Source organism: Centroberyx gerrardi, chromosome 17 (genome assembly GCF_048128805.1).
Source record: "Centroberyx gerrardi isolate f3 chromosome 17, fCenGer3.hap1.cur.20231027, whole genome shotgun sequence".
Taxonomy (NCBI): Eukaryota; Metazoa; Chordata; class Actinopteri; order Beryciformes; family Berycidae; genus Centroberyx; species Centroberyx gerrardi.
The window spans coordinates 4,034,260-4,056,974 of NC_136013.1; the positions used below are offsets into that span (position 1 = coordinate 4,034,260).

General features: G+C 43.0%; 1 protein-coding gene across 1 annotated transcript; it reads left to right on the plus strand.

Annotated features, from left to right (window-relative positions):
• Nucleotides 1–8,545: 8,545 nt before the first annotated feature.
• On the plus strand, nt 8,546–14,724 carry LOC139929569 (phospholipase A and acyltransferase 4-like). Its single transcript, XM_071922507.2, has 4 exons — nt 8,546–8,604; nt 9,996–10,104; nt 11,756–12,024; nt 14,378–14,724. The coding sequence occupies exons 1-4, from the start codon at nt 8,590–8,592 to the stop codon at nt 14,495–14,497; spliced, it is 513 nt and encodes a 170-aa protein (XP_071778608.2). The 5' UTR covers nt 8,546–8,589; the 3' UTR covers nt 14,498–14,724.
• The last annotated feature ends 7,991 nt before the right edge of the window (nt 14,725–22,715 follow it).

A 22,715-nucleotide genomic window follows, 5' to 3' on the forward strand; every position in this document is an offset into this window, starting at 1 on the left:
AAACCCCGAACAGCTTGTGTTCTCTGTGCTTCCTCCGTGTCTCTGTTTTACAGCACACACACACACACTCACACAGACATACAGACGCACAAAGACACACACACACACACACAGATATAATGCCACAAAGACAAGACAAAGACAAGCAGGCATACATACCCCCATCTGCAGGCAGCATGCACACTCACACTCACACACATAGACACAGATAAATATGTACATGCATCCTCCACACATATGAACACAATCGCATCTATCTGTCATGCACACACACACAGAAACTCTCACATAAACACACACACACACACCAATTCAGCGACTGAGGCCACGGCCGCCGGAGGGAGGTCAGAGTTGCAGTGCGGGTCACGTCAGTTCCCGGGGTTGTCGGGTACAGTATGTTTGGGGTCGATTGGCCCGGAGCAGGAAGTCTGCGCAGGGGACCCAGATCCTCTTTTCACATCAACCGTCATCCCGTCCCGCCAGCCAGCCAGCCTCTCTGAGCTCCGCTGGCTGCGGCTGGAGCGGACTCATTGGCATGTCATCTGAGTTATGGAGATGACAAGTTCTAGCTGGCATCACAGGCTTCTTTTCTCTCGTCTCTTTTCTCTTCACGTCTCTTCTCATGAAAAACCTTGGCAGGGACAGATCGAGCGGAATGGAGGAACTGAACCAACTTACACAGAGATGAAAATATTGTTTTGTTGTTGCGTCCCAAAGTCCCATTTTTTTTTAAGATTATTTTTTGGGCATTTTCGCCAAGTAGAGAGAGACAGGAAAGACTGGGAGAGAGAGGGATGACATGTTCTGGGCCGGATCTGAACCCAGAACAGCGCGGTCACATGGTACGCGCCCCAGACCACTGAGCCAGTCCCACTTTTTACAGTGTGCTTGCTGCTGCTACTGCTGCCCCTTCGCTCCATCGGTAAGAGGAAGCGTTTGGGGAAAATCAGGGTTTTCTCTCTTTTTAGGCATCGGAAGTTACAAGGAATAATATGGCGACAATTTCAGTTTTACGACTTGCTAATTTGGTGCCACTGTGTAATAATTATCTGCAGTATCAATGGGAGACAGATGCAGGATCAACCCAACCAGAGTTTACATTAAAGAGAGTAAATTAGCCTTGAGTGCACAAAATCCTACTTGCCTATTTTCGCCTTCTAGAAAATCTGTTCTTCTCTTTCTCTTCCACTTGTACCATTGTTCTCTCTTTAGTAGCTAAAATGCATTTCAGTGTAATTATGCACAGTGTGCCAGCGCTTCAGTAATAAGGCGGCCTATGCGGGGAACTCAGATGTGAACTCTGCTCTCGACTATCCTCTGCCCACTGCGCTGCCCGATCGCCATGGCAACGGCCACAAAACTCATTTTCCTGAAATTTTGGCGATGGCTTTTTGGAAAAGGAAAAGAAAAAAGAAAAAGAAAAAGTGAACAGTTGTATTTGCTGTACGCACTGTGAAAACACGTCTTTCATATGGTGCCAGAGAGCCCGCTAGGCTTTGTCCTCTGTACAAATATGAGTGGCAGGCTCTTTTCTCGCCCTGAGCAAACATCATGGGCCTCGTCGCTCTCCTCCTCCTCCTCCTCCTCCTCCTCCTCCTCGGAGAGGGTACCGTGGGACTGTTTTCTTGAGACGCGGTGTAAGAAAGAACTGGTGGCACTGAGATTGATCTGGCTTTAATTAACCACATGTACGATGGCCGTCGACTTCAGCCAAAACAGCCGGCATGATTTACGGTCTCCCTGTGGTTGAATACCGGCAGGAGCCGGCTGCAGCGGGGCTCGTCCTGCTGTGAAACGTAGCCGAGGCTCAGTTAGCACCGCAGGCTTTAATCCGATATCTGAGACACATCAAAATACATGTTGGAAAAGAGATCCTGAAGCTCACTATTCATCATTCAATATCTCTAAAATGTGCTAATCTCTAATCTGCTCTAATCTAGTGCTAGTGCTTGATATGTACAGTGATATCTATAATCTACTGTCTATTGTCTCATCTCTTCAGGTAACACCTGGACCCCACTTGAATTAACCCATTTGTAATAATCTTTTCCCCTTCTACTCTTAATAAAAAAACAAACAAAAAAAAAACTACAAATACTACTTATTCCTATTGAAGGCTTAGCTGCTGGAGACTGTGATACACGGTCGGTTTGACTACTGTTGACAAAAATGTACGCTTTGGACAAAAGCATCTGCTAAATGATGTAATGTCATGTAATGTAATGTAATGCATGTCTTGCTCTGTCTCTTGCCCTGTATGTGAGGTTCAATCATCCTTGTGCCATGTTGTGTCTATACTGTCTAAAAAGGTACAGAGTTGTACCTCTTGTCACTGGGCTGCACCTTTCTCACTGTGCGTTCACACCAAACGCGAAGCGAATCTTCGCCTCGCGTTACTCACGCAAGTTTGAGCGCGGGAACATTTGTGTTTACTCGTGTTACTCGCGCGAGTAACGCGAGTACACAACCCGCGAATATTCAACGTCGGGAAAGCCAGCTGTGTTGTGCTAACTGGGGCTAATGCTTGTGCTAACTTGGTTCATAGTAAAGTATAACCGATAGCTGGAATAAAGTAACAGACACATATTTTCAGAACTCACCAGGTAGTCCAACTTCCTTGCTGACTTTTCTCCAAGCCCTCTCCTTTTTGTTACGGTCTCTGTATGCCAGGAGACTTGTGTCATACTCGGGAGCCCACAGACAGCTACTATTAGTTTATCCTCCGTTTTGTGATTCAACGTCAGGACGTCAGGACGTCAGACAACGTTGGGAGAATCTCAACACTGATAGGCTTTCGCGACACAGCGTCACGTGAATTTTCCGCTCAAGTTGAAAAATTTAAACTCTCACTAATACGCGGCTGAGGCGAATTTCGCGTCATACGCGTCGCCCGGCATCGCCTGGCGAGAAATCGCGTCTGTTCGCGTCTTTGCATTGACTTTGTATGTAATCACGCCGCGCGAAAAATTCGCTTCGCGTTTGGTGTGAACACACCTTTAAAGTACTGTGTAGTGTGAGACTGAGTCTGTCAGTAGGTCACCACACCCGTCACCAAGATAAATTCCTGAACTTGCATTGTACAGGCGATTGAAGTGGTTCTCCTTCTAAGACGCAGGCTGCAGATCACTGACTAAGCAGGACGCTCTGCACAATATCTCCTCCCTCTGCACTGTAACGGGCCGAGGATCACGCTGCGCTCGCACAGCTACCAGTCAATACTTTAAAAAGACATGAAAAAGGGAGCAGCATTAGCATATCAAAGACCAACATCTGACACGGCCCTGCCTGTCTGCCTGCCTGCCTGCCTGCCTGCCTGCCTGGACCTAAGTGGGGCACAGAGGGAGGAGGAGGTTCAACTGTAGGCGTCCACACAGGAGGAGGAGGAGGAGGAGGAGAAGGAGGAGGAGGAGGAGGAGGAGAAGGAGGGAAGAGAGAGAAAGTCTGCTGGTTGAAGCTTACTGAGGGTTTCACTGCTGCTCTTCAGTCACACGAGAAGAGGCAGACCGCACTCACAGGAAGGGGATTAGGAAGAATAAGAGGGGGCAGACGTTAAAACCATGCTTTCTGCCTCTGGCTCTGATTAAATCCAACACACACACACACACACACACACACACACACACGCACACACACTCGTTGCATTCCTGGCCGAGTGTGAGAGGTCAGGGGTCAAAAGTGAAAGGGTGAGAGAAGGGTGGTCGAGGGAGGGTGGGAAGAATAAAAAGATATGAGGCAGGTGAGAGAGAGAGAGAGAATGAGAGAGGAGTGAGAGAAAGAGGGAGAGAGAGAGTGTGAAAAGGAGAGAGAGTGAGGGTCAATAAACACACTGACTGATAGTGACTCAGACACATAAAGATAAAGAAAGAAAGCAAACAAATTACATTTACTCTTGTTACTGTAACTGAGTAGCTCTTTGTTTACTTGGACTCTTTAAGTATTTTTTTAAGTCAGCAATTTTACTTTCAAGCATGTTTTCACTTAAGTATTGTACTTCGCTACAATTTAAATCACATCCATTGCAGTACAAATTGGTACAGATTACAAATATTACAAAATTTGTACTACATTTTTGGATTACAAATTTTGTAGGCTGTCCATAAGCATTGCATCAGCATCAAAACCTGCACAACATCAACATGTGAGGATAGTCACATGTTGATATTGTGCAGCCAATTAACTGTAACATTAAATGCTCAAATTTATCCATGACAGTAGTTTAGTTAAGATCCATGCAGAGAGAAAGCAGCTACAGTATTACTGGTTTGCATTAGCATGTAGCATTAGCATGTAGCATTAGCTGTATAGCCAGTTTGCTAGTCTTGCTAGCTAGTTTGATAGCTCACAGCAGAAGAAACATCAACATTTTAACATTGTTGAAAATGTTAACACTATTGAAACTGAAACTTAACTGCGCTCAGGTTTCAGAAGCAGAGGCTTTCACATGATGAGGTGATAAACTGACAGATACACAACAAGCAGAGATTAGATAAAGGTAACACAGAGATACTCAGCCTCAACTTGGAAACTTTGGGAAATCACTGACGGCTGTTTTCTGTTTTTTTTTTTTCTTTTTAAATCACAGATGGAATATTGACACGAGTTTCAGAATTTTAGTTTTAGAACAGAAAACAGTCTATGAAAAATATTGAACTCTCTGTCTTGTATTGTTTTTGCATTGCATGCATACACATTATGTATGTAGCAATGTCTGCTTTTTTAAGTAAGTAAGAGTCATTTTTAATTTAAGTTTAATTTTTTTTTCCATTTTTATATTACTGTAAGTAAATGAGCTAGATTTTATTATTTTTACTCGAACATTTTTTTTACACTGTTAACTTCTACTAAAGTAAAAAATTTCAGGTTAAGCACCATTACTTGTTGGTACCACTTCCTGGAAGAGAGAGAGAGAGAGAGAGAGAGAGAGAGAGGGAAAAGGAAAGAGAGAAATAAAACAGAAAGAGAAACAGAGAAAGAGATGTAGGATGAGAGAGGGAAAAAGAAAGAGAGAAAGAAAACAGAAAGAGAAACAGAGAAAGAGAGAGAGGGAGGATGCGAGAGGGAACAGGAAAGAGAGAGAAAGAAAACAAAAAGAAAAAGAGAGAAACAGAGAGAGAGAGAGCATGTGATGTAGGCTAGGTGAAGCAGGGTGCAGGTGACGGCGTATGAGAGCAGCCGGCAGTTGAGCAGGTGCCGAGGTAAAAGGCGGCGCTGACAGACAGGAAGAGAGATGAATGTTTGGTGTCAGATCCCTCTTCTGGCTTCTCTCCGCTGTCAATGAGGTGAAGACAACCAGAAGAGAGCAGAACAGTGAAGAGAAAATGCTAAAAAAAAAAAAAAGGGAAAAAAAAACTTCTTGGCTGAGGTGCAGGACATACTGTATTACAGCTGTATTTAATAAAAAGCACAGCAGCATTGATCAAAGTGGGGGGAATTTCTCCAAACATCCTGGAGAGCTGAAGGCCGGTGGATTCCCTGAGCCGGACTGATTGAGGGCTTCCTGTTTTTAGCGCTTAATGAGGACCTGGGGAGAAGGCGACTTCCAGGTCTCCCGGCTTGGACGCTTTCCCGTAAGCAAGGAAGGGCTTTTTTTCTTTCGCTTTCTAGGCCATATAGTGGCTGGTAAATCCCAAAAGTCACCTGCCGCTTTCACCACCACCAGTGTTTGAGATTTTTGGGATCTTCAAATGATGTTTGGTTACCTGTCATAGTGGCTGGTATGTAGGTGATGCTCTCCCACCTGCCATAAGACGTAGTAGGAAAGCAAGTCACTATTGTTTCCAACCCACCATCCTCGTGAAAACAGGAAGCAATTAATATGAGACGAGCACTTTAACAGCTTAAAGGTCCCATATTCTCCACTTTCCACTGTTTTATTTTATGTCTTGAGGTCCATTCAAAGCTGTTTGTGTGGTGTCATGTACCAAAAACACTCTCAATCCATTTTTACACGTTCATTTTCCAGCATCCCTCTGAGCCTTATCAAGAACGATAGTTACGTATTCTAACTCTAGTTCTATGATCACAGGCGGAGCCCTCTAACAGGGCTCTATTGGCCACTCATCTAGTCGCCTCAGCGCACTGAAAATTTGCATGCACGTGTTCAGCCAATCAGGATGAACCTATACACCCTCTATGGGGCCTCGCACTATAGCCACACTCCGTGTCGAGTGCGCGCGGATGGCTGCAGGAGGGTCCCTACCCGCCAGCACACAAGCCTGTGATACTGATTCCCCGTGCTTCACGAAGGATCTGCCGTCTGGAGCTGAGAGCAAAATGATGGCTGTGATCGCCACTCTGGCCGGTTTCCCTTGTGGGACAGAGAGCAATCGGCCGTCAGGAATAGGCTCTTTATGGAAGAAGTAATTTGTTTTATTACAAACAAAGACATCATTCACACAAGGCACAATGGGAACATTTTCAGGAACATTGTGTCCAGGATGCTTCCACAGCCACCCAAATCTCATCCAAGGCGGGAGCGACAAAGACCGGCTTGGTCTCTGCCGCCGGCCGATAAACCCCCTGGGCCAGGCGATCAGCAGCGCGAGGGGGATCGGGGGGCGGAAGCAGGATCCTCACCACGTTGGGGAAGTCTTGTCTCAACGATGGATGAGGTAGAGCGGCAGAGGTGAAGGATGCAGCCGTAACAGAGACGGAGGAGATGTTGTCATCGCTGTCCCCCGGCGGCATCCCTTCTTCATCCTCCGCTACCAAGGGAGGAGCCGGCAGCAGAAGCGCTGTGACAAGGGCAGAGGACCACTGCTCGGGCGAGCAGCTCGATTTCAGGGGAACGCTGATGCTGATAGCGTTTGAAATGAGCCCAACGCTGCTGGCGTCTCACCATGGAGAGAGCCCTGCAGCTGCTGCAGTCCGGTGAATCGGAGACACCGTCCGCAGCGTGTTCGAAACACGCCTCATCCGTCGTCGCGATCAGGCCGGGGCAGCCTGGGCAGTATTTAGCGATGTTGGTCGCAGACGATGCCATCCTAGGCAAACTTGTTCGTCAGGCGCTGAAGAAAAAGTGCATGCTGAATGAGGGACCGCTCGCCATTTATAGTGCGAGGCCCCATAGAGGGTGTATAGGCTCATCCTGATTGGCTGAGCACGTGCATGCAAATTTTCAGTGCGCTGAGGCGACTAGATGAGTGGCTAAGCCAATAGAGCCCTGTAAGAGGGCGAAGCCTGTGTGAAATAGAACTTGAACCTGTGTCCTCTGGTTGAAGGGTGGTCGCCATAGATCTGATTAAGTTAACTAGCTGCCACCAATTTATATTTTGTCCGCTGTTGCACCCTTTGGCAGTTTTGTGCCAGTTATATGCATAAATAATTAGAATATGTTTTTTCCTTCCTCATCATTCTGAAAAACAATAATTGGTTCATCTGTGTTGTTTTTATTTCAAGTAAATAGAAGTCGTTTTACAGCATTTGCATGTGCAGTGAATGCCTGGCCCCTCTAGTGTTAAAATACACATCATGGATTAGCCGGTTCGTCTCCACCACTATGTATAAGTATGTATGCCCTTGAGCGTTTCATCGTCAGCCGTCTCATTGACAAACTAATTTACTCCTGCAGGAGGTTTCATTAACCAGCCTGTCCGTCTCTGTCTGTCTCTGTCAGCTGATGCAGAGAAAGGGCAACAAGGTGAAGGTTTCTGAAATAAAAATCGAGTGTATATTTTTATCTTATGTATTGTGTGTATAGGCTACTTTCCATTTTATGCCTTGCACTGTTGCCTTGCACTGTATGTGAATGCAAGGTCTTGTTGTCCCTTTACTATGAGTGTCAGTGTGTACTGTGTTACTGCCACCAAGAAATAATCCTGTAAATTTGTTGTAATTTTAAAAAAGGTGATTCTGACTCTGATCGTTGTGCAGTGTAATTGCTGGACGGGCCGGTTCGAGCCTACAGGTACATTTTTCTGACGGTCCGCGAACTACAATTCACATCTACAATTTGTATCTACATTCTGTGTAGATACAAATTAATGTAACGTATACAGTAGGGCTTATTTTCATTATCGATGAATCCGTTTTTGATTAATTGATTAAGCATTTAGCCTATAAAATGTCATAAATAATGACAAAAGGGTTCCCAAAGTTCCCAGAGCCCAAAGTGATTTCTTAAAATTGCTTACTTAGTCTGACCAGCAGCCAAAAAGTATTGATTTTAGAATGATATGAAACTCTTAATTTTCTGTCGATCAATTAATCGATAAATCAACTAATCATTTTAGCACTATATGCAGTTTGGTTGACAATGTTACCCAAAGCACCTTGCAGTAGTGTGAGTGCGTCCAGGTTTGGTATGTGTGACTGCAGTAAGAAACGAAACCTAACCTGTGCTGTACACAGGTTCACACTCTGTTTACCTGGCAGCTGCTGAAGTACAACCTTTGCTTCCTCTAGTCAGTGATTACCCAAAGTTTCCATTACCTTGATCTAATCTTTGTTTGTTGTGTGTCAGCATCTCAGTATATTACCTCATCGTGGGAACACCTCTTCTTCTGAAACATGAGCACAGTTAGGTTTCGCTTTCTGTAGATATAAATTGCCTGGTCACTGTTCTTCCCTGATAGAAGAAGAGATACAGACATGGCCCCAGTACTGGTGAGTCTTCTACTGCTGTTTTATCACTGTTTAGTTAGTGTAGAACTGACTACCACTCAACTGATTGACTTAATTTATTTGATAATCAAAAGTACAGGAGGATGCGTCATTTAAAAAGAACATCTTCAAAGTACATATCTATTGAAATTTTAATGCAATGTAATGGTTTGAATCCATTTACTGTTTTGAATCAATTTATTGTTTTAATCAATCTATTTTATGTAAAGCACTTTGAGTTGCATTCTATGTATGAATGGTGCTATATAAGTAATTATCTATCTACAATTCCATTGTGCAACGTTTTCATGGATTATTCAGCAGGAATAAGAAAAATTGTGCTGTCATGTCACTCTGAGTTTGCAGTGTTCTGTGGTTCAGTGTGTTATCATGTTAAGTACTAAAATCAATATAAAAAATGGCACTTCACTCCTTAAAATTTAAAGGTAACAGTCAGGTGCTTCAGTCTTCTAATGTCACTGAGCATCTGCACTAAGGCACAGTGAAAATGACTAATGAAACAATTTATACAAAAGAAAAACATTAATTTGCACATTTTAAGAAGCTGCTTTGAATCTGGTGGATATCATAAATGAAATAGTCAGATATTGTAGATGCTCAGGACTAATTATCCATAAAATGCTCTATTAATTTAGTATCTTTAATGTTTCTTTGATTAGATTATTAATCCTTGTGGGGAAATTGGGTCATTACATTAAGAAAGTATAGGACAGAACAAATTGAAGATAATACAACAAATACAAATGTTGAACATAGATACAACATACTGTGTCTTTATCATGCGATATAAAACTCCTATTAGCTCGAAACAATTTACTATTTTGAATCCTGTCTGTGAAACTTCTCTGCTCCCATGAAAGTTTCATTTCCAAGTAAACTGTGTTCTGTTGCCCATTGTTTTATGATTCATGTCCTGATACACTGTATCACTCTTTATTGTTTTGGCATAATGTCATGAGGGAAGAAGGAAAGCTGTGTGGGTCATTGCACAACTCTTATTTATATATTCTTCAAGCAAAATGTATAGTCAATAGTGTATAGGAAAAGCGAGCCAAAGGTGGCAGTAGACGGCTATTATCAAAAGCGACAGTCTGTTCTTCCACCTACTTTTCATCTTTTAACCTTAAATCCATATTGCCCTGTAGATGAGTCAACAGCAAAAAAAAAAATGAGATAAAAGTATTCTTTCACACACATACATTTCTTAAGATGAACAACAACATGTGAGTAATGGAACAGGCCTGAAGTCTTTCTTTTCATTGTGCTACAAAAAAAGAGTTAAAAAGCTAACTTTTGTGTACTTTTGCATTGACACTGACTACATGTCTTGATGTTTCTTCTTCTTCTTCTTCTTCTTCTTCTTCTTCTTCTAGTTTGATAAGGACCCAAAGCCAGGCGACCTGATAGAGATCTTCCGGGGGCCGTATCAGCACTGGGCCGTCTACATCGGAGGCAATGAAGTCATTCACATGATCCCACCCAGTGAGTGAATTGCCGTATTTAATATATTTATTCTCAAAGACCGCCTTTAATCTTTCACCTTCCTTTAATTTCATATTGCTTTTGGGGGTTTGTTTTATTTCCTTGTTTTCCTGAGATCTTTGGGGCAGCAGGGTGGGGTGGTTAGAGAGATCATCGCCTAGAGAGACCCCTACCTGCTCCAGAGGTCCTGCATGTGTGTGTGTGTGTGTGTGTGTGTGTGTGTGTGTGTGTGTGTGTGTGTCACTTCCCTGTAACTATTTCCATATGGTGTTGAAATAAAACCAGAATGTTAAATGGTTAAATAAGAGTTTAAAAAAAATGAGATATTCTATATTGAGTGTAAGAGTCACGGTCAGCGTCATTACATTTTCAACTCAGTCATTTCTTAATGTATCTGGACAATGCAATTCATCTGCGAGTGATAGAGCGCTCATTTTCAATTACTTCCTAATAGGCTGGAGAAAAGAGCCTCCTCAAAAGTTTTTCACTGTTTAACTTGGGACCAAATTCCACTGTGTAAGAGAAAACTTTCTGCATTGATTGATTGAAAATTAAATGAACCCAGACTTACTCGGAGTGTGTGATCACTCAGATACGCTGCACAATTCATAAATGATATCCATTTATGATACAATATTGAAGTGATCAGGGCTACGCTTGCATTTTTGCAGCATTTTGCTCTTACTGAAACCGGCTGCTGATAGCACACAATGGGGAATTGTAGCCTATTTCTATTAACCTTTTTTAACCAGGTTAAATTTAGAAGAAATTTTTCTTTCCAATGCCAGCCAGGTAAGGGATGGTACTAAAATATAAGGCAGTTTCTTGGAGGAAGAGCGCTCTGGAGGCAGAAATAAGTTAAACCTCAGTGGGCGGAGCCAAAGAACCAACATTTTTCGGAGTGCAAGTTAGCTAACTGGCAAACTTGAATGACAAAGAGGGAACTCTGGCCAAATAAAAATAAAAATATAAATGGCAATGACTTCTTCTGTTCATTCATTCATGACAATGGCATCCATGATGATGAAGGTTAGCAGCTAGCTAACTAGCTTACCTAGTATGGCTAGTTTGAACTTGAAGGCTAGCTAACTAGCTAACCTAGATAACTTAGTATGGGTAGTTTGCATTTTGTCAGTTAGCAGAGCGCTAGGCTTCATAATATTAGCTTCCTGCTCTCTCTTACCTCTTGCTGTGGCTCTTTGGCTCCGCCCATTGTGGTTTAACCCAACCAATGAGATTATTTCTGCCTCTGAGAAATATTTGTATGACTAACTCCAATCTGCAAAGGTGGTGACTGATATCAAGACTTACTCTGATGAATGATAACTCTTTCTCTTTTCATTTGTCCGCACCTCTCTCTCTCTCTGCTCTCTCTCTCTCTCTCTGTTTCTCTCTTTCTCTTTCTGTTTTCTTTCTCTTTCCTGTTCCCTCTCGCATCCTCCCTCTCTCTCTTTCTCTGTTTCTCTTTCTGTTTTCTTTCTCTTTCTTTTTCCCTCTCTCATCCTCCCTCTCTCTCTCTTTCTCTGTTTCTCTTTCTGTTTTATTTCTCTCTTTCCTTTCTCTCTCTCTCTCTCTCTCTCTCTCTCTCTCTCTCTCTCTCTCTCTCTCTCTCTCTCTCTCTCTCTCTCTCTCTCTCTTCTCACACACCCAGGTGAGGAGTCAGGTGTTTTCAGCAGCCTGGTCTCGGTGCTGGACGGCGACAGGGCGCTGGTGCGGCGTCAGAAGGTCTCTGAGGTGGTCGGCCCCCACAGGTTCCGTATCAACAACCTGCTGGATGACGAGTACGATCCTCGCCCGCCTCGCCTCATCGTGAGGGACGCCTGCAGGATGGCGGGTCGGGAGTTGCCCTACTCTGTCGCCACAAACAACTGTGAGCACTTTGTCACGGAGCTGCGATACGGCAAGGCAGAGTCTCGCCAGGTGGGTGTGCTGCAGCTGCTGATGCTGATGCTGCGTTCATTCATACTGCTAATTCAGAGTCTGGTCCTGTGTGGGTCAATGGGTAAACTTCATTAAAGAGGTTTGATACTGCAGCTGTGCTGACTAAGGCACTAGTGATAACTTTGGGTGTGTTGTATGAAATATTGCTGTAGCAAAACACCTGAGAACTTGCATGTTGGAATTTACACTGTCCTAAATTTTAATTCACAGAAAAGATTTACAAATGTGCAAGTATAATATTTGAATCAATGGATTAGAAGCTGCAAACTTGTAATATATTTGCTCAAATTTATCTTTTTTCTTTTATTTTTGAGTGCAAGTACAACCCAGTGATTACAACTTCTCAAATCTGTTGTTGCAACCTCGCAGATGCCAGTCTTGCGTATCACAAATGCAGAATTCACATTCGCTGTCACTTTTCCTACTTATCCAAAGTATGTTTTATCACATTTAAGTAGTTATCATAAGATGCTCATATTGCATTTGGTTAGTTAAAAGTTGGCAGGCTTACTAGAGCGATACGTTCCATTCTCTTGGAGAGAACGTCTCATATACAGATACACACTGTACATCATAGAAAATCACTTCAGACCTTTGACAAATCACTAGCTGCCACTGGAAAACTGCATACAAGTGATTCACCAATCAGCACATCATTTCAATAAAATCTCAACTTTTATAGTTGGTTCACCAGCTGTTCCCTCAGTTCAAGTTTGAGTTCTTCTTCCACCAACATACACCATGGTGGGCGGAAGCGACTAGTACATTTATTTTATCTTATTTTATTTTATTTATGCACTGTGGTGCCCAGCCCACATGGGCTTGCAAGACACATCCATACATCCAGGTACAATTTATGTATAACACAAACTCAGGTGTCATTCAAACAAGGAATGTTGCCCAGACTTTACAGATAAAGTGTGCCACATAGAATCCACTTTTTCTTAAACATATTTAAAGTCTTTCATTATTTTCTAACCAAAAGAACTTGGCAGAAATAAGTCATTAGCTGTAAGCCACACTGCTCAGCTCATCACATAAAGGTTAATAGAACATAATAGTAGTAGCATGTCTTTGTTGAAATCCCTTTATCAATCAAAGTGTCTGCACCTGGAGACTGGTTGAATTTAGAAAATACACATCTCATTCATTTTAACAATAAACAAATCTAACACAGTCTATTATGGTTGATAAGAAGCAGATGTGGTGTTGAATAAATTGTGATTACCAGTATTTACAAGAACAGAGGATGATTACCAAGATGATTCGCTATTTTCAGACGAGGCTGTTTAACCGAGACACTTGGCACATCTGTCACCTTCACCATGTTGTTGCTACACAAAATTAACCATAATCCAGAAGAAGCCATTTTACAGCAATGAAAAACTAATACATGCATGGTGCTACATCAGAGGATGCCAGCTCAAAGTTTTAAGGAATTTAGCACAAAATTGAGCTAGTTTGGATTTTTCACTGCATGAAAGTTGATAACCTACATTAGGTTAATGTTTATTTTGTTGCCATGTACATTTCAGTCTGTGGTTGCAGGATGGCGCCCCCTGCTGAATCACTGTCACCCCACTGCAGCCTTTGTTTACATAGTGATTTGCTGGATTGAAGAGATTTTTTCACTCTGCAAATTGTCGAATTTGTCTGAGGTTTTGATACACTATGTGGGGCAGGACAGAACTAACAATAGGTGGCAGCGATACATTAGTTTCACATTTTTTTATTTTATTATTAAACCTTTATTTAACCAGGTGAGTCCCATTGAGATTACAAGATCTCTTTTTCGAGGGAGCCCTGGCCAAGATAGCAGCAATACAGAATTTCAAACAACATACAAGCAAACATTAAAAGCACATAAAACAAAACATACAGTAGCAACTCACAGAATCATATGCCTAAAAGACAGACAGGAGGAAACGGGTCTAGCTAAGGAAGCAATTACAAATTCCAATTGAATTTGCCTCCAAACCCTTCACCCCTACATTTTTGAATGCCCTAATCGGGATCAGCTCATCTAGCTGCAAATCTGTCTGCAAGTGGTTCCAGGCTGCAGGGGCGGAGAACATAAAGGCCCGTTTGCCAAATTCAGTGCGAACCTTAGGGACGGACAGTAAGAGGGTGTCATTTGAGCGCAAACAATGTATACTAAAATAGTTGTTTATGTGCAGTGACCTTTAATTTGAGTTCTGATGGGCTACAAAACTTCACAAAAGCTCACTTTTCACCTACAAGTGAAACTCTTCCAGAATGTATGTGGATATAATCAAAATGTAGATAATTTCAGGAATGTACCTTTGACCTTCAATTCATTTGTGTGTTGCAGGTTCGTGCGGTGACGGGGGCTGTGATGGTTGGAGCTGCAGCTGCATTCGGAGCCGTTCTGTTCGCCGCCCTGCTCAATGACAACAGTAAAGAAAGTAAAAGGAGAAGACAGTATGAGTGACAGCAGAGAGAGACGGCAAGACGAGAGGAAAAGGCCTCGTTCGCAGGCGCCGCTGTTTGAGTCGGTTCACATCACCTGGGCGCAGGCGGCAGACTGAGGGACGCTGTTCTTGACACAGTTTATGATTTTTTGCATAACTTGAAGTTTCTAAATAAATTATTGTTTGTAAATGACGTAATGTAATGTAATGTAATGTAATATAATGTAATGTAATGCCTATTGCTCATGTACAGATTAGCATAGAGAGCTGTGAACATACAAAACCTTGATTAAAATGAGGTACATTGTTGTGTTGAAAAATATGTTTAAAAACCTTTAATTTTCCATGGCTGTAATAAAGACAAAACAAACAAAAAAAAAACGCTGTTGCCTGGACAATTAAGAAATACACTACTGACTGAATTAATTTATTGTCATTATCATATTCTTCATTTATGTAGGCATTGATGGCCTGAGTTTAACCTAGCAAGCCACAAACATTTACATTTACAAGCAGCACTACAGTATTACAGTAGTACTACAGTGCAACAGTACCACACTGCTAAAGTATTGCAGTTCTGCAGTACTACACGGCCACATCACCTGTGTTTACATTAATTTCCTCCCAACACAGCTGGGAAAAAAGTAAATACAATGAAAATTCATCATCTGGCCTTATTGCTCAGCCTGGCCCCCCCAAAAAATAATAAGTATAATTTAATCTACAGCACTATTTTCCATATATCATAATATAATAATATAAATTCTTACACAGCAACAGCTACTGGAACTGATCCTGGAATGGGCCCAGAAGCGAATCTGGGTTCCACAACCAAAATCAGGTTGCAGGAAACACACTGTAGCGCTACAGTATTACAGTAGTACACTGCTATACTGCAAAAGTACTACAGTACTATAGTACTACAACTTGCTGGCAGCAGCAGTAGAAAGCCAATCATATTAACCCTGCAGCTGCAGACCGGGATGTTTACATTTGTGTTTATATTTTCGGCATTTAGATGAAAAGTATAGAATAATCAGCAACATTACATGCAGCCAAAAGTAGGGAATCCCACACATGCAACAGATATTCCCATCATGCATGACAGAGAAGCTCTATAGGTGAAGCTGAAAGGGCTGCACATGCTCACACAGCCAGCGCAGTGGAACAGGAGAAGAGCAGGAGAAGTGATGTTTTTCTTACAGCCTAGTTATGGGCTTAAAGGGTGTTTATCCCCCACGACTCTGTGCCAGCATTGTGCTGCATCACAATCTCCCAGTGTTCACATGCAGACCCCCGCTGCAGCCAAGGCAGGTGGGGCAGAGGGGCTTCACACAGGACCATGTGATCTACATGCCATGTGTGCGTGTGTATAGTGTGTGTGTGTGTGTGTGTGTGTACTGACAGCTGATTGAACTATGGCCATGATGTGTATGCATGTGCGTGTCTGTGTGTGCCTGCGTTTGTGTGTGTGTGTGTGCGTATGTGTGTGTGGACTGACAGCTGAGTGAAGGATCACTATAACCCCCCCCCCCACACACACACACACACACACACACATGCACACACACACTCAGAGGCCCTTCCTACCCCAGCTGGATCCCCATGGAGGATCAGGCAGGCCTACACTGCAAAAAATGTCCATCTTCCAGCTTTCAAATCTTATTTTTCCACAAAACAAAACAACTAAATCTTTGAATGGATTTATTTCACATCACTTGTTTTCATTAAAAAACGATTTCCAAGAACTTTCTTCAGTCAAGTGACAAGTGGAGTGATTTTGAATTCCTGAAATGAGATCAACTACATGGGAAAGAAGTGAAATTGTCCCCACTGCCATTTTTTTTAACAGTTTTAAAGACAAACAACAAAAACAGCTTTTAAAGACCGAACACAAGATTAAACCACCTGATAAGCTGGGTGTTTTTTGCAGTGTGGGAGCAGGCTCGGGGCCCGGGGCCAGGCCAGTAAAGCTGCTAGCAGGTGGGGGCAGCTGGGCTCGCCCGGTCCCCAGAACCAGCACAGCACCCCACATTGTTCCTGAGGTCACCGCCTGAGAGCTCCATGAAATCCAGGGTGGGCTGCGGAGGCTCGGGCCGTGGGACCGGCTCCAGAAATAATAAAACCACATACTCTTTAAGTTTTGGGAGCCGAAGAGGACGGCTTATCGTGGCTGATCATTAGGCTCAGGATCAGAATCGCATTAATCGCCATGAATAATAAATGTACAGGAATTTGACTTAGTGGCATCGGTGGAGGGATGTATTGACAATTTACAGGGTTTCACATTACATACTGATACATATGGCATTAGGACAACAGGACCTCACATGCAAATGTTGATTGGATATGCAATTCTATACAATAAAGATAATTTCGGGAAAGCAATTCACTTGTCTCACCACCTCCTTAAACAAAAAGGATTCAGGAATGCTTGATGACAAGCTGGTGACCGACGACTCTTCCCAAATTTCCTCTTGTTCACTTTGCTGCTTAATTCCACTGATATGCTGTATATATAAGAAATAGATGGAGCTTCTGTTTTAGTTTCTAAAGCGCAGCCTGAAGCCAGTTTTCGTCACTCCCTTCATGGCCTGTTCCTGCCACGTCGGCGGTGCCAAACAGCAGTAATGTCCTGACATGAGAGCCGATCCTGGCTTAGCTGGCTTGGCACAAGACGGCAGCGTGGCAGTGAATTATGGGCTTCTGCCTGATTTTGAAGCATTAAACTACTAAGAAAATGAAATATAAAGCCCGCAAATCAGATCCAATCTACATAACCGAGGTACTGAACTCACTAATGTACACTTTTAACAGCCGTAAACTTGCATTAGTGTTTGTTGGGTCTGCTTCATTGTAACTTGGCTTTAAAGACGCATTTTCCTCCTGGCCGCTTGCTTGAAGTCGTAATCTGCGAGATTCCTGTTTTTTGGTTTTATTTTGTCTCCATCTTTGTTGCTCAGCCTCATGTCTGCGGTGTTTCTGCACTGCACTTCCCACAGATCACCTGTCAATCAAACAGTGTGGGCGGAGCTTGGATTTTCTGTTGATGCAGTTTGAGTTTCTCTTTTCTTTGTCTATTCAGCCATGGTGGCTATCGCTGCTCATGCTAACTACCCAGTTCTTCTTCTTCTGTTTATTCCAAACAAACCAGAAACATAAAACGCATCACTTCCTGTGCAGCAGAGGATTTTTCCCAGGAAAGAGCTACCAGACACCGGCTGTTTAGAACAGACAATGGAAAAGCTTTCATCAACTGGCTATAGGTTAAATCACTATATTTATATCAAACAGCGATAGAGAGCAGCAAAATGGACATTTATTTATATGAAAATGTCACAGATTATTACTGTAAAACCTTGGGAGAACTGCAAAGTTGATATTTGTTTCCTTCTTCCCTGATTAACTACATGATAAATGAGCTCAGAGATGCTTTTCTTCCAAACCAGCTCACTGTTGTCGCACATCGTCGCACATCAAGTAGAGTATAGACCAGATAATGAATTTTGCCGTTGGGTCGGAGTTACTATACTGGACTTGCTATTGTGAGTTTCTCTTGTGAACTGGGCTTAGAGGCAGCGTTGGACCGATGTGAATTACAACAGCCAGTAAAAGACCAGAGCAGCCTGTGATAAAAGTAACGTGAAAGCCAGCCATAAAAGCCGAAAACCAACTACCTTTGGTGTCTGTGTCACTGCAGGATATATAGCTTCCCTCTGAGCGCCCCGCCACTGCTAACTTCTCACAGTCAAGTTCCCAGAGGGAGACAGAGGGGGGCGGGTGGGGGGTGCCGGGCCGGGCCAGGGGTGCTGTTAAACCCCCAGATTTCTTCCATTTGGTACAAAGATGTCATTGAGCCTTGTCTTTGCACCTGCTCGAGCCGTGGAGGAGATGGCAGAGGCTCTTCCTGTGTGTCGGGGGAACAACGGTCCGCCACCTAAAAAAAAAAAAAAAACAGCAAACGGCTGCCATGCTGGTCCAGATAAGTCAACAAATGAGGGCCAGTGAAACTTTGTTCGTCCTGTGTGGGGCTTTTTGTGAGAGGTTGTGTAGAGAGAGAGAGAGAGAGAAAGAGAGAGAGAGAGAGGGAGGGAGGGAGGGGGGGAGAGGGGGGGGTTGGGGTAACTAGGACCACATAAAGAGGAGAGCCAGGAGGACGCGGTTTGGAGATGGGAGGCAGTGGCATGGCGGGTTGGACCACCCTAAATGTAAGGCTTTTTCTGGGCGCCGATGCCCGTTCAGGTGGCAGCGGTTGAAGCAGCCACCTCACCCCTCCACCCCCCACCCCCCCACCCCCCCTCCCCCCCTCACCCCCCCCTCCATCCCTCCTCCCTGCACGGCTCACAATGGGGGAAACTGTTTCAGCGGGACGAGGGGTCTGCCTCCAAGGCCGCTGACAGAGAGAGATTAGAATAACAATGGCCTGTGTTAATGATGTTTGCGCCGTTAAAGACACAAAGTCGTTACTAAAAAAGCCATTAGGCCTTGAAGTCAAAGAGAATGAAAGGGTTTTTTTTAGACGCTGATTACTCAAAGGGAATTCTAAGCGGGACAATGATCAGCACACACAACACCAGTGGCTCAATGTCCCATTTGTGGCAGGTTCTCAGTATTTATAATGCTTTTATAACTACTTTTTAGCTTATGAGATAGAGGCTTGTTTCATGAATTAGTTGCAGTTCCTCTCAGGCTTTCACCCAACCTCTTCACCCAAGTTCCACTCATCATTTGGAGGCAGCAGGCAGAGCGGAGTCGGAGCTGGCAGACGGGGGCACAGCTAAGGGAGAAAAACACGCTTTGAAGAAGACCGAGCTCGCAAAGCTGTATTTTAAAGTTGGATGGCACATCAGAGACACGAGTAGCTACAGTTCTGCCTCTTTAAGGGATATATGCTCATATTCTGGCAACCAAAAGGAGCATTCTCTTTTAACCCCACCAGAGTGAGACCAAACATTCACCACAATGCTCCGAGGCCTAATTATCCTCTGGATCACAAACAGAGGGCTGGTTCAGAGGAGCAGAGACAAGCTAGGATGCATATATCTGAAAATGATGGAATGTGACATGTCTTCAGCCATTACATTTACATTTACATTATAGGCTGACAATATCACTTAGAGCAACTTACAGTGAGTGCAACAGCACAATAAGTCCTTAGAGTGTACGTATATATTACATAAGTGCTAGGAAAAGAATTAAAAAACCAGGTAGAAACCAATGCATTTTTCCTTAGAGTCATAAATACATACCGCATTTATAGTTCTGGTTTCACACTAGTATCTAAAGCTTTACTCTACAATGTGTGCAACAGTAGAATAACCTTCATTTCCTTCTTCACCAACATTACAAGTAGTCAACAGCAACGACTGCAAGGGTCAAAGCCGCAGCACCCAGACAACAGAAGCAATACATATTCCTGTATCCTTCAAATATTCATTTATAAGAGAGAAGTGCTAGGTGGAGAAAATAAGAGCCAGGATGAAAAGGTAACGTGCCCCAAGGCCTAATCATCCGACATTGTTGGCCTTAGGATAATAACTGCCTGACACATTTTGACGGCTTGTTCGAGGAGTAAAGAAAATGATTCATGTCTCTGAAAATGGTGGAATGTGGCATCATCAGTCATTACATTTACATTTTAGATATTTAGCTGACACTCGTATCCAGTGGAATAAGCTTCAATTTCTAGGCTACCGACGATACAAGCAACCAATACTAAGCAGCGCAAGGGTCAAACCAGACAATAGATGCAACAAATACTCCCGTCTCCTTCAAATATTTATGTTTAAATTCCTAGATCTCCAACATTACACTAAATCAACATTTCAAGCAAATAATAGCGAGGAGTGCTGGCGTCAGCGCCGCAGCATCCAGACAATAGATGCTACAAATATTCCAGAAGTTCAAATTGCCGGGGTGAAGAAATGTGAGCCGGGCAGAAAAAAGGGGTTTTGTTACAGAATATATACAGAGAAAGCAAAATTAGGATGCCTATTTCTGAAAATGATGAAGTGTGACATGTGCTCAGCCCTCATCTAAATGCACACAGTCTCCCTCCCACACAGGCCTGGAGAGGTGACTGGGGATAGAGGAACTGAGGAAATGCCTGTGGCCGAGCCTCTTATTTTTCCATGGCAGCGTTATAAACATATAGAGCAATAACATCTCCTGTACCCTCTCTGCCCACAGAACTGTGGCTGGCCTCTCAAAAGCAGCACTATATTATTACCGACTCAGTAGCGCCTGCTATGAATGCTCTCTGTGTGTGTGTGTGTGTATATGCTTATGTGTGTGAGTGGGATGGCGTGCATGTATGTGAGGTGTGTGTGCTTATCTGTCGTTGTGGTTGTGTGTGTGGCGTGTGTGCGTGCATGTGTGTGTTCGCTCTTTAAGTATATGTATGCGCACACAAGCATGCAACATATAATAAGTGCAAATGTTTATTTCCAAAGGCTTCCTGTGTAAATTATCCAGGTTAGCCAAACACAAGTAAATTCACTGAGCCTGATGCGTGGGCGTAAATATGTCACAGAAATAGACTGAAGGTAAATGGCGTAGATTGTGCGTCGGCTGAATGGGCCCGACTGTCTCTGGAACAAGAATAAATAGGTCTTTGCATCCACAAATTTGCAGCTCAACCGCCCCCAAACCGATACTGTTAATGCAATGAGATGTGACAAGCTTATATACCTGTTTGTGTATGGAGTTTATTGACAAAATGCTCTATATCCATTTTGTGGGGGGGAAAAAATCATTCCCTCAATTTCATCATTCAATATTTGTATAATTTAGCACATCTAGTTGCTAAGAGTGTGGGTGTTTTGTCAATTAAAGTTCTGAGGTTATCTATAATCTTTTGAAAAATACCATGATTTGATTTAATTCTGAGCTTTCAATCATGTTGTAACAGCAGCTGTCGCTTTTTCACATGGTGGACTTTTCATTTTGGGACTTTACTCCTCATATGATGAAAAGGACGAGATTTTCCAGGTAACACACTGACCAGCTGAGTCGGTCTGCTCCTGCTTCATTTCTGGAAACTCGCTACCAGTCTTTCTTTATATGTTTTGGTCTGACAAAGTGACTTATCTTATAATATCTTCTTATGTAAAAGTTGACAGCAAACATCATGACAGGCTCACAAAAATACAAAAACAAAGCAAGCTCAAATTAATTGTTTGGATCTTTGAGTTAGGCAAGTGTGTGCCCTGCTAGCATGTTTTTTTTTCCTGTTTTGGCATTTTTAGGCCTGTGCCTGTGTATAATGATATGTTCTCAATAATGTCAACATACTGGACCATCCCTCATGTGTTCTCGCCCTCATTGTGCATCTTTTTAAAGGTTTTAGCACTTACTTTGAACAGTAAGGCATTTTCCAGGTAACACACTGGCCAGCTGCATCACACTCTTCCTGGAAATGATCCTCGCTAGTCTCTCTTTATGAATGTTGGCATTATATGAAAGTACTTATCTTACCATTTTACATTCTGTTGACAGCGGAAACAGCCGAATACATGACTAACATCTTGACAGGCTAACAAAAATACACAACAAAGCGATCTAAAATTATGTTGTTTGGGTGAGATCTTTGAGTCGGGGACATGGTGTACCATGCTAGCATGTTGTTTTCCTGTCTTTGCCTCTCTGTGTATAATCATATGTTCTCAATTTATATCCACATAGTGTCAACATACCATCCATCAACTATTTATAATGTGTTCTTTGTGCTTTGAACAGGCTTGTTTTTGTCTGTTGTGAACATTTTCCAGGTACCAGCTAAATCGCGGTCTTCCTACGTCAGTCTGGAAACGATACCAGTCTCTCTTTATGCGTGTTGGTATTACACAGTTACTTATCGTACCATTTTACACCATGTTGACAGGAGAAACAGTGGAATATGTAAAAGTAGACATGGCCTCGTGACAAGCTAACAAAATACACAACAAAGCGATCTAAAAATATGTTGTTTGGGTGAGATCTTGGAGTCGGGGACATGGTGAACTGCTAGCATGTTTTTCTCCTGTTTTGGCGTCTCTGTATATAATCATATGCCCTCAATTTACGTCCAAATAGTGTCAAGATACCAGCCCTCAACTATTTATCATGTGCTCTACTTCTTTTTGCACGTTCTTTTAAAAGGTTTTAGCTCTAAAAATGCTTTGAGCAGTCGTGCTTTTGTCTCTCTGTTGTGGAGATGCAACAGTAAAGGCAGAGCAGAGAGTTCACAGTCTCTGCTTA